This window comes from Vanacampus margaritifer, chromosome 3, assembly GCF_051991255.1.
Source record: "Vanacampus margaritifer isolate UIUO_Vmar chromosome 3, RoL_Vmar_1.0, whole genome shotgun sequence".
Taxonomy (NCBI): domain Eukaryota; kingdom Metazoa; phylum Chordata; class Actinopteri; order Syngnathiformes; family Syngnathidae; genus Vanacampus; species Vanacampus margaritifer.
In genome coordinates, this window is record NC_135434.1 from 463,486 (window position 1) to 477,500 (window position 14,015).

Sequence of the window (14,015 nt, forward strand, 5' to 3'; positions counted from 1 at the left end):
AAGGTAATGACGTCGCGACACCGCAACACATGGTAGTGCGTTTTTTCATCTTATTTTAAAATATGAAATAAAAGATTGGTTACAGTATGAAATACATAATGTAAGAAAGTAATAATAGTGAAAGGTTGTTATCATTACGTCGACATCTCTACATATGACGTACGGCGTTGACGTCACGACGTAACGTACTACCATACCATAGCGACAAAAGCGACAATTCCGAACATCCGGGCATTTGTGATATTTCCGCAATGCAACGTACAGTATTGTATTGCTTTTGCCTGTGATTAGCATACAAACCAGGCAGAAGGTTACTCAATTTCATCACATTTTGAAATCAAAATAAACCTCTCAAAACAAATTCCAACCATCCAAAATCCAATACTTTTCAATGTACGGAGAGGGTTATTTCACCGAGTATCACCGCCATTTTGACTTGTGATGTAAGCTCGGAATTGTCAATTCATTTAAAAAAACGTTCAAAAAAAAAAAAAAAAGGAATAATAGTGTATTATGGTGATAATATCATGCAGTCTACATTATCAAACTACTGATAATGTTGCTATGTTTGTACCCTCAAAAAACACAAGCCACTGATTCAGTTTCAAGCAGTCAATCTTTATGAATAAACATTATTCAGGTGTCATGTGATGGTTGTTATGGTAACAAAGCCAAATCATTTAACACTGATGTCATTCCTAACAATGTAGCACCTTGTTCCGTTGGCAAATGGGGAATTAAGAGCATTATTTCCGGTGACATTTTTGTGGGAATATTTGCATTTACAGTGGAGCAAACAGGAAAGATTGCTGAAGGAAATGATGAATTTCAACACGATCAAGTCCAGCGTTTTCATCTCACATACTCACCAGTGGATTAAATAGTTTGAACACACTATGTCAAATTGAATATCAGCCGTGAAAAACAAAACACATAATTATGCTTTTTCTCTCTCCAAAGCTCAAACAAAAGCCGGCCCACATCCGCTTGATTAAAAGAGCACATTAAAAGTCAATCAAATTAAAAGTACTAAATGGGAGCTAGGTGGCGAAAAATGCTAACACCCCACAGTGGCGAGTTGATGATGATGATGATGATGATGAGGGTCCCTGTTGAAACAAAACCTTAACATGGCTTAGGGTTAGAAACCGGTCATTTTTTCCTTTCTCACATTAAGCCATACAGTGGAACCTGGATTGAACGGACCAGAGCCAATGGACTCTGGATTGAACGGACCATAAAAATAATAGTGTTTGGCTGGAACTCAAATTGCCCGCGCGCAGCACGCCAAGTCGACGACACACCGCCGCACACCCTTCCCACAAGCTGCTGTTTACTTGAGCACTCGTCTTGTACACACACATCTCCACCACCCCATAAATCCAATTCTGATTCTCTTCAACAGTAAATATTTTCCAATTTCTTTAGTCCTCCTTGAAAGCGGACTGATTGTCTTTGTTGTGAACCAAAATAAAAAGGAAAAGACTTTTACTTTAGAAAACAAAGTTCAATATGTTTGCCAATTCTCCTCACGTTGCAGACCAAACTAGCAACTGAGGCCTAATTCATTTGTTTGCGAACTGTCGATTTGAAATAACGTTCTGTCTTTGAAAAAAGGAATGGCAATGTAAACATAAAAAATAAAAAAAATCAAATTCATCAATTTATTGGAAAACTTATGGTGGTGGAGGGCTTTGCGTTGTCTAAATGATCCGAGGAGCTAAATTGTCTGGGCCTTTATGACCCTGGCAGGAAAAATACAAATACAAATAAAAAATCAGTCTTGGCATGACTGAAGGCACGCACGCACGCACACACACGGATGGAGAAAAACAAATCCAATGAATCTAAATTGAGTATTGAAATAATTGTTAGTTGCAGTCTTGATGATTTTTTGTTGCTCGTTTGTGTTTGTTTTTTGACTTCTGTATTACGAGACCAAGACGAGCGCTTCAACAAGTTAACGTCCGTTTCCGACTGATGATCAAGATATTTTTTTTTTCTCTGCGAGGCGCTACCAGATTGAAGATCGCTCGTGTAAATAATTGAACACAAACAAAAGACATGCAGTCGCCGCATCCTGCCATAGTGGTTTCGATGTTGCTGTCTTCAAAGCAGCCAATCAGAGAGAAGCTGCACTCAGGCCTGATCGCTATTAGCCGTTAGCCGTTAGCCAGCAAGTGCAGCGGCTGCGTATGAGCCGACGCTTACATTCATCACATCTGATTGGATGGTTTCTGACAAGTTCTTTCTTGGTCCAGGTCCGCCTGAGTCTCGCTTTCCTGCTTCCTGGCTGTCGCTAGGCGGGGCTAAGCCTAGAGGAGAGTGTGTGGAATCCTGGTTCGAAAGGTGCTTATACGGGTGGTGGAGGGGCGGGTCTTTGAGGCATCAGCGGTTGAGCCGTGCCAGACGGCTTGGGCTTTCTGACACAAAAAAAAGAGGAAAGAAAGCAGAGGCCAGTTGTGATGCTAAGGGCTATGCTAACATTTAGGCTTTCCGACAAAAAAAAAAAAAGAAGAACCACAGAGCCTAGCTGCTATGCTAAATGCTAATAAACGAAGACTTGCGTCCTGACTGAAAAGGCAGAGCAGAGAGGCTAACTAGTGTACACATGCTACAGTTGGGCTTTCAGGAAGGCTAGCTGCTATGCTAAATGCTATGCTAACCACCGAAAAACTAACACGCTCTACGACTAACACAAAAACAAAGCAGAAAGGCTATGCTAAATGCTAAGAATTAAGCTCTGACAAAAAACAAAGCATAGCGAGGCTAGCTGCTCCGCTAACTGCTTTGCTAACAGCTAACATACACATACACGCTACATGTTTGGCTTCTGACTAGCTGTGATGCTAAATGCTATCTAAAGATTCAAAAACAAAGCGCAAAGAGGCCAGCTGAGAAAACTAACTGCTTTGCTTGAAAGCACACATGCTACGTCACGAAACCAGCGCGTTGACGCTTACAGAGGCGGTGGCGGTGGCCTGAGGGCAGACGAGGTAGCGCTCCTGCTTTTCTCCGCCAGCTGAACACACACAGTTACGCACACTCAGCTATGCTACGTCATGATGAGAGCGGCGGCGATGCTGTCGGGCGAGCTTTCGTTTTACCTCGTGTGGCGGCAGAAGCTGACTGTGATGCTGGATGACAAAATCAGGGCAAAAATCAGGACAAAAATGACACAAGTCGGAAGAGGTGACAGCATGACTGGACTAGGAATGTCGACATTATCGCAACAACGAGTAACAAAGATGTTTTTGTAACACCACAAATGAAACAGCCTAGCCTGAGTCTTGCTTTTCTCTTTGTAACAACGCTAGTGAGACTTTTTTTAATAACAACATTTTGTAGCACAAATACACCACAATCTGTTTTATGACACAACGAGTTACACACGCGTATGAACACACCTCTCGGCGCGTACATACTGCGTCTTTGAGGACGTTGTCGGCGCTGCCGCGGGAAACAGGAGGCGGTCCTCGGCCGGGATTGGCCACCGCCGCCGCTCCGTCAGGCCTGGCCACATCATGAGATGGCTTAGCACGTTAGCGTCAGCCGGGCGCCGGCACGTCCCAGCCTCCTCGAAGGCAACACAGACGCACGCGCGCCACAGCCAGTTGTTTTGCAACTCACCGGTAACCCTGAGAGCGCCCCCTGCGTGTGAGGCCAAGGCGCTGCAGCAGCGGCTTCCGGCGCAGGAAGACAAAGGCGGCCAGCGCGGCCAGAGGAACGAGCAGGAAGAAGAAGACCAGAAGACCGTCCCTCAGCGAATGGTCTTTGTCTGCGCAGGACAAACACACACGGAAAGTGAACGTGGCGGCTTCTTGGGGCCTTCGTTACGCGTGGCCACACCCACTTCACGTCGTGCACCATATTTGATGTTTAGCATAACACATTAGCATCACATCTAATGGAGAATATTGACCTCATATTTCATGTTGAAGGTAAAATAGTGTCATTCAGCATTGTCGTCCTCATCAAAGCTAACCAAGTGGTCTTCGTCACAGCTAGCCAAGTCGTCGTCTTCGTCACAGCTAGCCAAGTCGTCGTCTTCGTCACAGCTAGCCAAGTCGTCGTCCTCATCACAGCTAACCAAGTGGTCTTCGTCACAGCTAGCCAAGTCGTCGTCTTCGTCACAGCTAGCCAAGTCGTCGTCTTCGTCACAGCTAGCCAAGTCGTCGTCTTCGTCACAGCTAGCCAAGTCGTCGTCTTCGTCACAGCTAGCCAAGTCGTCGTCTTCGTCACAGCTAGCCAAGTCGTCGTCCTCATCACAGCTAACCAAGTGGTCTTCGTCACAGCTAGCCAAGTCGTCGTCTTCGTCACAGCTAGCCAAGTCGTCGTCTTCGTCACAGCTAGCCAAGTCGTCGTCTTCGTCACAGCTAGCCAAGTCGTCGTCTTCGTCACAGCTAGTCCCACTGTCGACTGGTTAAACTGGTTCGAAGTCCTCCTTGCGCCGTCGTCAATCGTCGTCATTTATTTCATAACTCCAGCGAAAAATTCCAGGACAAGCTGCGAGGCCCACGTCAGCCTCACGTGTATATTCTGATGCTTTTCATTGGCTAAGAGACCGAGAATTCGTCACACCAAAGCAACAAACAAAAAAAGTGTGCTTTCCTGGGTTTAAAGGTAGAAGAGCGCTTGAGCGCTCCCGGCTGGTAGAAACCTGGTAATGCACGCCTGGCGAAAATGGCTTAAATCGTTATTTTTTTTAAATCTCAATGGGACATTTCTGCTTAAATAAATGTGAAATAAAACAGTGTTGAAAAAGGTGCTCCTTTTGACGACAAAATGTTCATTTCTCAGCAACCTTTTTTTTTCTTCTTGAAAATGATGATTTTGGAAATGTGCGGATGCCACCCACCGCTAACGCTACATGCTAACATCCAGCATGTGCATTTCAAGCATTACCGTCCCAGGTGGGCCCGCTGTCCACGCTTCCTCCGTAACCTGCCAGCTCGCAGAAGGGCGGAGCCCAGCCGGCCTGGCAGTGACAGTTGCGGTTGTTGTTGCAGACCTGAGCCACACGAGGGGACGAAGACAAGACCAGGGGTGAAGGGTGGGTTAGCATGAAGTGTTAGCATGAAGCTACGTCGCCGCTGGACTCGTTGAAGGCGTGCGTGTTCTCACCCCGCGAGCGTGACACCTGTTGTCGGCGTCGCAGTCGAAGTCCAGGACGTCCACGCTCTGGCACTCAAAGTTGAGGCACACCTGAACGCAGAACCCGGCGGCACAAAGCGGCAAAGTGAGCGCGGCGTCGCCGGGCCAGCCGACCGTGCTCACTTTGTTTTGTTCTTACCTTGTCGCGGCCGCACTTGGTGCCCTGGTTGACCACGCCGGGGTCGGACACGTCCGAGCCCAGCATGAAGTCCACCCCGGAGCAGACGGCGCCCCCGATGGGCGTGCTGATGACTGACGGCTGCTTGCCGAACGCTTTCACGCCCTGGACGTTGGCGCACTGAAGCTTGCCGCACAAGGCGTTTCTGGGGGGGGGGGGGGGGGCGAGATCATGTCACATGTCACCAGCGACTTCCTCTTCTCTCATCCATCATCATCATCATCATCATCATCATCATCATCATCTCTCCCCCTCTCTTTCCATTTTTCCCTCTTGGGCTGAGCTTTCTTTTCTCTTCTGTCCTTTTTCTCTCTCACTTTTCATCTGTCTTTTGTCACACACTCTTCTCTCATTCTGTCCTTTTCTCACCTCTGTCAGTCTTGCCATCTCTCTTGCACGTGCGCTTCCTAACTCTTGTCTTTTTTCTCTCTCTCGTTCCCCATCTTTTCCCGTGTTCTCTGTCTCTCTCTTTGTCCTTCTCTCTCGGTCTTTCTTCTTGTCTCTTTCTTTTTGCTCTCTCTCGCTGTTTTTCTTTCTCTTTCCCTCTCACACACTTTCTTTTTTCTCTCACTTTCTCTATTTGTGCTTCTCGCTCTCACTCTCTCACTCCCTCTCTCTCTTTTGCTGCGTGTGTGCGTGAGTGAGACGGTCCCGTTTACCTGCTCTCACACTTTTTGTAGCCGTAGTTTTGGTATCCACAGTTCCCGAAGCGATCGCCTTTGCTGTTGACTTCTTTGAAGCAGATCTCCGGCGCCATCTTGGCTTCTAAGGAGGGGCGACACGTGCACACGTCTGCGTGTCTCTCTCGCCCCTTGTGTGTGTGTGTGTGTGTGTGTGTGTGTGTGTGTGTGTGTGGTGCGCACGTCCATCCCAACTTACTGGCTCCAAAGATGCTCCTGCACTGGTCCTCGGCATGCTGGCAGCGGCCGTTGTAACAGTACGCCTGCTCATTCCGACACGGATGCCCGTTCTGAAACGCACACGACGGCGACGGCGCATCTTAGTAGAAAAATAGTCGAAAAAGCAAAAATAAAAAATACTCAAGTGAAGGTCTTATTCCTCCGAGGTTGGCAAAGGTTGGCAAAGGTTGCATGTTTTTCATCAGGGTTCGTTCAGAGTCGTAAGGTGTGGTTTGAACACGTCCAAAAATGTCTTGACAAGGAAAACCGACCGCGACCATTAAAACGGTTGGCAACCGTTTGCGACCTCGAACGAACCCTTCTGAAAAATCGACATCTGCTACCCTCGCAAAAACATTCGGCGCTTGCTGCAAATGTGGGCTTAAAATGAAGCATTTTGGACAAACAAATGAAGATAAAACAAATGAGAACAAACGAAGCCACATCACAACTAAGTACATTTGAAAAATTCAAAAACATTTCAAGAATCTTTATTGTCATTATGCAAGCACAACGAAATGTTGTTCCGGCACAATTTAAAAAGGCGCATTGTATGCAAACAGCAAACTAGACGACATCATAAATCATGAAATAAGTCCTCAAAAGGAAAGTATTTCTGACCTGCACAAAGACGTCACTCTGACAGAGCGACGAGGAGCCGTTGCAGAACTCGGGCAGGTCGCACTCGTCCGTGCGGGCGCGACACTCCGTGCCGCCGGGCTGGAACTGCACACGCGCACACACGGGTTCATTTCCGAAAAGGAAAACTAAACAAAAATCATTTCCTCAACGCACATTTTTCCACTGGACTAAAACTAGACCAGAGTAGACTAAAACCCTCATTAACTCTTTGACTGCCAAAAACGTTAAATAACGTTTAGTAAAATCCTATGGAGGAGTGCCAAAGACGTTAAAAGACGTTTTGGTTTTTTTTAAACAGAGGTGAAACTAACCATTTTCTATTGTTGATTACTGAAAAACGGAATAAGGTAGAAGCAAACTTTTTTTTCTGGTGAAAGATGAGAGTCCAATCTTTCATTTGGTAGTTTGTGTGTTTCCATAGTCCAAACACATCATTTTCTGTGGACCTTGAAAGATCAGTCAAAATGCTTAAATCGGCTGGCACTGGCGACAACCCGTTTCTGAAAATGTCTGGCAGTCAAAGAGTTAATAAACAAGAAGTGGGACAAAATCAGTCTGCATTTTCATGGACGAATGAAGACGAGATGAAAATGTACGTTCGCTTCATAAAAACTGGACTTAAATCTATGGAGGTTTTAGTTGATGAAAAAAAAACGAGAGGAAAATGATTTGATTGTGTAAAATGTTGACTCTGCTAATCTGTCATTGTGACGCGCTCATGTGACACGCAGTGACACGCCCCCTTTCAAATAAACACGACAGGAGGCGGATTCGGCGTGAACGGTCAAAAAAAAGTCCATTTGAGTTATAATGCAACATGAATCCGATGACTACCAGGTTCCAACAATAATGTTAATCCGACCGCTAACTAATGCTGGCTAACTTACTAGCTCATAGCTGGGAGCCCGACTAGCCTTTAAGTTGTTCATCGACGGTGCTGTCGTTGCGTTTCAAGTCGTTTTTCGTCAAAAAGGTGAGAGAACATTCGGTGTGAATTCCTTTTAGATCTAAAACGTTCAACATTATCTGCTGACCCAAAAAGATATTCCTGCACAACGATTGTCCTGACGAACACTCGACTAAAACGAGATGAATAAAATGCTAGATTTGGATAAAAATGGAATGCGTTCGACTAACTATGAGCGAATCTAACAAGCGGGATTGGAAGTGGACTAAAAGTGAGAGCCCATTTAAGAATGGCGAACAAAACGCTGACTACCCGACAGTTGTAGCAGCACTCGCCGTCGGCGCACTCGGCTCCGGGCTTGAGCTTGCACGTCTTGGACTGGCAGCAGGGGGCGCTCTGGCACTCCTGGCACACACAAAGGCAAGGTTGTTTGCTGCAGCCTTGCTTTTTCCACACACACGGCGCCCATCAGCGGCGCACACACCTGTGCCGTCCCGCAGTCGCATTCCTCGCCGACGTCGAGCAGGCCGTTCCCGCAGTAGGGGGCGCTGTAGGCCTCGTCGGCCCGCGGCATGTTGAGGAGGCACGAGCCGCCCGTGTGCAGCAGCATCTTCTCAAAGTCGTCGGCGCTGCAGCTGCTGAAGTTCCGGGAGCCTCTGACGCCGCACACACCACAATCATCCCTCGCTACGCGTGTTGGTACGTGCGCGCCGTCAGTGGCGTGTGTGCGCGCGCGCGCGTCTTACGTGGTGCTCCCGGTCATGATGCACGCTTGCGCGGGGCACGTGCAGGTGCGGCTGTCGTCGTGGTACATGCCGAGGTTGTGGCCCAGCTCGTGAGCCACCACGGAGGCGAAGGCGAACACGTTGTTGTTCTGGAACTGCACGCGCACACAAACGCGCACACACACGCAAAAGATGTTCGTGAGTTTGTTACCCCCAAATGCGTGTTCCTTTTCCATGTGTTTGCGTGTGTTACTTACCTGCTGGTGTGCTACTAATACACGGCCGCATATTTTCTTCTTATGAAATTGACATGAGATTCAACACACACCTTTTGAGTTTGGCATTTAACTCATTGACTGGCAGCCATTTTGACTGAAGCAACCCCCTTCGCGTTTGGCTGGATTTGGACTGAGGCCCACACAATATTGTGTTCTATTGTTAGAATCTCTTCTGTCATCAGAAAAAAAAATCGATTTCTATCTGTTTCCGTTTTGCAGCAATTAGCATACGAATAGAGCTCAGTTTCATTTATTATTCACAAATCTGTTGAGAACAGTGTGGAAAGAGCTTTTTGCAACATGGCCCTGGTTGATCTCTTTTACTCTGCTACCACCTGCTGACCATTTTTTGTAATAACTACCATTGCTTTAAGCCACCTCTTCAGGTCAGAAGCGGCATCAAATTCTTCTGTATATTCTATCATTTGAAAAAACACCCCAAAATTATAAATGCGTTTTTGTGAGTGAAGGACAAAGTACATAATTATACGTTTTTGAGTTTGAATGAGTAAGTGAAGCCTTTGACTCTTTTGTGGTTGGTGTTTCCCGACCAGGTGTGCACGTGCCGCTCTCTTGTGGCTCCCGAAAAATGTTTTGCAGAAATTCAAATTTTTTTTTATCCATCCATCTCATATGCCTATAAAATTGCAAAAATGTTCAGAAAAGTCTAAAAGTGTGTGAAAGACAAAGTCTGACAGCCGACTCGAAAAAAATCCAAAAAGTGAAGCAGAAGGCGGAAGCAAATGAATGTGCATGTATTAGATGCTGCTGTCATATTTTTTTGCATCTCTGATTGCGGTCCTCGCTCGGTGCATTCCAATAAACGCTAACACATACACAAACACTAATATACATATATATATATACATACACACAATATTATTATATTACCATTATTATATTATTATTTATTTGGAATATTATTGTATTTAATATGAATTATTCATTTATTAAATGACAACAACAACAAATTGATAGAAACAAATGTTCTACGTACCGAATTAATTCCGCCACCGTAACTTCGCGAACACACGGCGGCGACAAACGCCATCCCTGCAGTCACCCCAAAACTCTTCGTCCTGCATCATCATCATCATCATCATCATCATCATCTTCATCATCAATCACCTCCTCCACAGCGTGTGCGTGCGTTTGCGCTCACAGGATGAGCTGCGCCGAGTCGTGTCGCCGCCGAGGCAGCAGTTCCTTCTCCCGCCACTGGGTGAAGCGACTGAGCACCTCGCTGGCGCCCCCTTCGGTGCTGATCTGGTTCTGCCTGGTCCAGATCTCCAGGCCCACCAGCACCACACGCACGTTCAGCTGCGTGTAGATCTGCACGTGCGCACAAAAACAATTCTGTGTGCGTGCGTGCGTGCGTGCGTGCGTGCGCGCGTGCGCGCGTGCGCGCGTGCGCGTCTACTCACGACATCAATGAAGTTGGCCAAATGAACCATCTCGTCCCGCACGGCACTCTCGTTCCTCTTCATGATGTGGAACTGACGGAAGGAATAATCATCATAATAATAATAATCAGACTCCATTTTCTGTGGCGTCTTGCTTGACATGTAACGCGTGTGCCGTTACGTGCGTGTGCACTTTTGTCTTTGCTACATTGTGAGGCCCATACACGCGTGTTTTTCCAGGTTTAACTACCATTGCGGGGACATTTTGGTGGCCCCAACAAGTTCAGACCTCTTTTTGAGGGTCAAGATTTGGTTTTAGAGTTTAGGTTTGAATTGGGTTTTGGTTGAGGTTAGGAAATGCATCATGTCAATGAGATGTCCCCATGATGATACAAAGACAAGTGTGTGTGTGTGTGTGTGTGTGTGTGTGTGTGTGTGTCACCCTGGCATTGTCCACCACCAGCAGGAGTTCCACGTAATGTGTGCGATGGAGGATATCTCGCTTCACCTGGAAAGCGCACACACACACATTAACACATCAATTCATTCATGTTTAGTGTGTGTGTGTGTGTGTGTGTGTGCGTGCGTGAGTGCGTGTTCACCCTGGCGTGCTGGCGGGTGTCCTGCTGTAGTAGCGAGTGCGCATACTCGCTGTGGTTGCGATGCGGCGTCCCGCATCCTCGCGGCTGAGACGCCACATCTCGAAGGCGGTAGAGCAGATGCTGCTCGGGGGCGGAGTCTAAAGGCTCAATGGCGTAGCTGTCGTTGTCTAGATGCAGCACGCCTCTGACACATCGCACGCACGCACACACACGCACACACAAGATGAGCTGCTGCACAATTATTACTAACTGAAAGCAAAAGTAGATCAAACCAAGACAAAAAATGTGATCAATAGGCGTGTTATTGGAATGTGTCAGTTACGTGTGTGTGTGTGTGTGTGTTACCTGAGGCCGTTACAAATGCTCATGGCGACAGACGAGCCCGCCATGCCGAGAACAAAGCCCTGATAATGACAATGATTCTACACACACACGCACGCGCACGCACACACACGCACACACAAAAGAACCATGCACTCTTAAAACTCTTAAATGAACTCTTAATGATTTGCTAATGAATCCCATATTTGATATCTGCAAGCCGGTCCGGCGTTATGAATGAAAAGCGGGTCACCAAAATGTATGCATCGGCTACATGTGCTAATCATAGTCTGAAAATAAATATTAACACCAAATTTGCAGTATTAATATTATTATTGTTTACGTCGTGATGACTCGCGGCCGCCAGACACAAAACATGACGTCACTTTATGTAAAAAATAAAAATAAAAAAAAAAGACCACGATTGATTGTACTGTACGTGCACGTGTGTCGTACCTGGACGGCCGGCGCCGTGGTGACCATCTGTCCGTCGTGCGCATACGTAAAGACTTTGAAGTCGGCGGGCAGCAACATCCTGACAACCACAAGGTCAATTTATTTACCGAGGTCACATGACACGCGGCGCCATCCGAGGGGCAGATTGGACGCCGCGCGAGTAGAAACAAGCAATTTGCAAGTCGGCTTGCTTGAATGGAGACGGACACAAAAATAAAAAAATAGAAAGAAAGTTGGAGGTCAGCATGACGGAGCTCGCGTTTTATCAGCGCGTAGTGACAACACGCTGATAAAAAGCGTGTGGCTGGCACGCACGCACACGCCGTCCGCTCGCTCGTATCCAAACGCGTGTCGGACAAGACAAAAAGTCATTTCTTATGAGAAGAACAAAATCCCACATTGATCTCCAAGCTTGTGACATTCTGCCTTTAAAATTAAATGCTTTTATCACAGATTAAAAAATAAATGAATTAATTTAAAAAAGTTTTAAAAAAAGACCATTCAAATCTTGCCTTGTTGGTGTTTTTTGTTTTGCAATATCACAATTTGCGCTGAAAAAGTCGACATTCCTGATCCGGACATTTTTTGAAAGGGAAAACTTGCCTTTTTGTTTGGAAAATTCTATAGAAAAATCATTCTTCTCTTCTTCCAAGATTCTACGACTGTGAAAATGATTGGATTAAAGGTGTATTCAAGGATCTTTTGTGTCTTCCGGGCGGATCATGTTAACGATCGGTTCTCCGTCCCGTCAATCAATCTCGCTGCGCGTGCACACTTGGAGCTTCCGACTCAGCCGATCGTCCTCGTAGCTGCGCCAATCTCAGCGCGTACTTTGAAAATGGCCGACAGACGTCTATCTATCTAGCTTGCACGTTCCCGACATGTGATGGGCGTGGCCCCGGATCAAGCAAGAGAGTTGGTACCGTGGTCTTCTGCATGCGCATTTTTTAGCCAGTGACAAACGGACGTTTGGCTTCGACTTTTTGACAAGATCCTTGAATACACCTGTAATAAGTAAACATCTGTTTAATAAGACAGAAAACAACGACCGAGCCGGTAACACCATCAGCATCAAAAAGGTTGGCCAGTACTTTTTAAAAAAAATTTGTACAAAATACGAAAAGACAATCACTGGCTAATAAACAGTCATTGAAAAAATGCTTTTGTAATACAATAACGCAAAATAAAAATGTATCAGATTCTTCGATTAATCAATTGAATAATATATTCCAAAAATATTCAATAGTGATTGCACTATAAGATTCCCCCCAAAATTTCAGACTTCTAGTTCAAGTCTGACATTATTTTTGGAATGTCAAAGAACAGACTTTTTTTCCATGTGCAACAATTGCTCCAAAAATAAAGATTTCTTGTTTTGAATATTATTTTGTATCCAAAGAATCCTGACCAAAACTCCACATTGACGGTTTTCAAAAAAATGCTTTGGATGCTCAAGCGGGCATCGCACTCACCGGTTGCGCTCCAGATGAACGACATGCCGCTGTCCCGACACGTCGATGGCGTACGACACCTGCAACAGGAAGTGACACGCACGCGATTAGTGCAGGAAAACAAACGGACCACACGGCCTCCAGGTGGCGCCGTGGAACCCGTCACTTGCCTACGATGCAGGTTGGCGTGGGTTCGTTTCCCCGCCTGGGGCGCCGTGTTTGTATGTGCGTGTGCAACAAAACAACTGACCACACAGTCACATGGGGCGGGGCATTAGTGGGAGGGACGGGATGCGGACGGGATGCGGTTCCGTCAGACGGTCGAGTGCTCAGCGTGTACGCCAACACGCACGCGTAAAGACAAGTCAGCAAAAGAAGTGAAATCCCAGCACCTGATTGGGCGGCGAGCCGTTGGCGTCCCTCCTGGGCCGGCCTCCTATTGGCCGAGGCACTGTCAGCTGATAGGAGGAAATGTGCTGCGTCTGCTGGGAGTCTGGAAGCAAACAAAAACGCAATCAGCAACCGCGTCGGCAGCCATCAGCTTGATTTGAACCAGCGCACACACCGATGACCTCCTGCCAGGCACTAGGCTGTGCTAAGCTAAGCTGCTTAAAGGTCAATCTGTCTGAGCGTGCGCACACCGGCCAGACACCCTGCACCTTCATTTTGAGGGTAAGTGCAGGCCTGAAAAGTGAAAAGGGATGACGGCTTTTCAACGGAAACTTGGTTGCCGGTTTGACATAGCGGAGGGCGGCCGGTGAGCGCACGTACTCGCACGCGCGCAAGCTTGACACAGAGGCTGCAGTTACGCTTGAGGTCAGAGGTGGCAGGCACCGGTAAAAGCAAAACAAAACTGCACAAGCTGATCATTTGAATCAGCTGTGTTGGAGGAGGGACACTTCTAACATAGGTCTTAAAGGCCGGTCCTCGAGTGCCGCAGTCCGGCATGTTTTAGAGGATTCCTTCCGATTCATCAGCAAACTCTGCAGAAACCTAAAA

At 46.8% G+C, this 14,015-nt stretch overlaps 1 protein-coding gene across 2 annotated transcripts in view; it reads right to left on the reverse strand.

Annotated features, from left to right (window-relative positions):
• Positions 1–597: 597 nt before the first annotated feature.
• LOC144048831 (disintegrin and metalloproteinase domain-containing protein 9-like) overlaps positions 598–14,015 on the reverse strand; it is a 14,644-nt gene continuing 1,226 nt past the window's right edge. The window contains exons 2-24 of one of the 2 annotated variants that reach the window (XM_077561219.1): positions 13,409–13,509; positions 13,038–13,096; positions 11,566–11,644; positions 11,134–11,210; positions 10,789–10,972; positions 10,629–10,694; positions 10,208–10,279; positions 9,946–10,115; positions 9,781–9,862; positions 8,527–8,660; positions 8,265–8,436; positions 8,093–8,185; positions 6,853–6,957; positions 6,212–6,302; positions 5,992–6,097; positions 5,294–5,477; positions 5,125–5,205; positions 4,906–5,011; positions 3,631–3,778; positions 3,426–3,513; positions 3,108–3,137; positions 2,964–3,022; positions 598–2,423 (exon numbers count right to left, since the gene is read on the reverse strand). In XM_077561219.1, the coding sequence (XP_077417345.1) occupies positions 2,354–2,423; positions 2,964–3,022; positions 3,108–3,137; positions 3,426–3,513; positions 3,631–3,778; positions 4,906–5,011; positions 5,125–5,205; positions 5,294–5,477; positions 5,992–6,097; positions 6,212–6,302; positions 6,853–6,957; positions 8,093–8,185; positions 8,265–8,436; positions 8,527–8,660; positions 9,781–9,862; positions 9,946–10,115; positions 10,208–10,279; positions 10,629–10,694; positions 10,789–10,972; positions 11,134–11,210; positions 11,566–11,644; positions 13,038–13,096; positions 13,409–13,509 (2,357 nt within the window). In that variant the 3' untranslated portion in view covers positions 598–2,353. Of the gene's footprint in view, positions 2,424–2,963; positions 3,023–3,107; positions 3,138–3,407; positions 3,514–3,630; positions 3,779–4,905; positions 5,012–5,124; positions 5,206–5,293; positions 5,478–5,991; positions 6,098–6,211; positions 6,303–6,852; positions 6,958–8,092; positions 8,186–8,264; positions 8,437–8,526; positions 8,661–9,780; positions 9,863–9,945; positions 10,116–10,207; positions 10,280–10,628; positions 10,695–10,788; positions 10,973–11,133; positions 11,211–11,565; positions 11,645–13,037; positions 13,097–13,408; positions 13,510–14,015 lie in introns of both variants that reach the window. The other variant, XM_077561218.1, reaches the window with a different exon arrangement.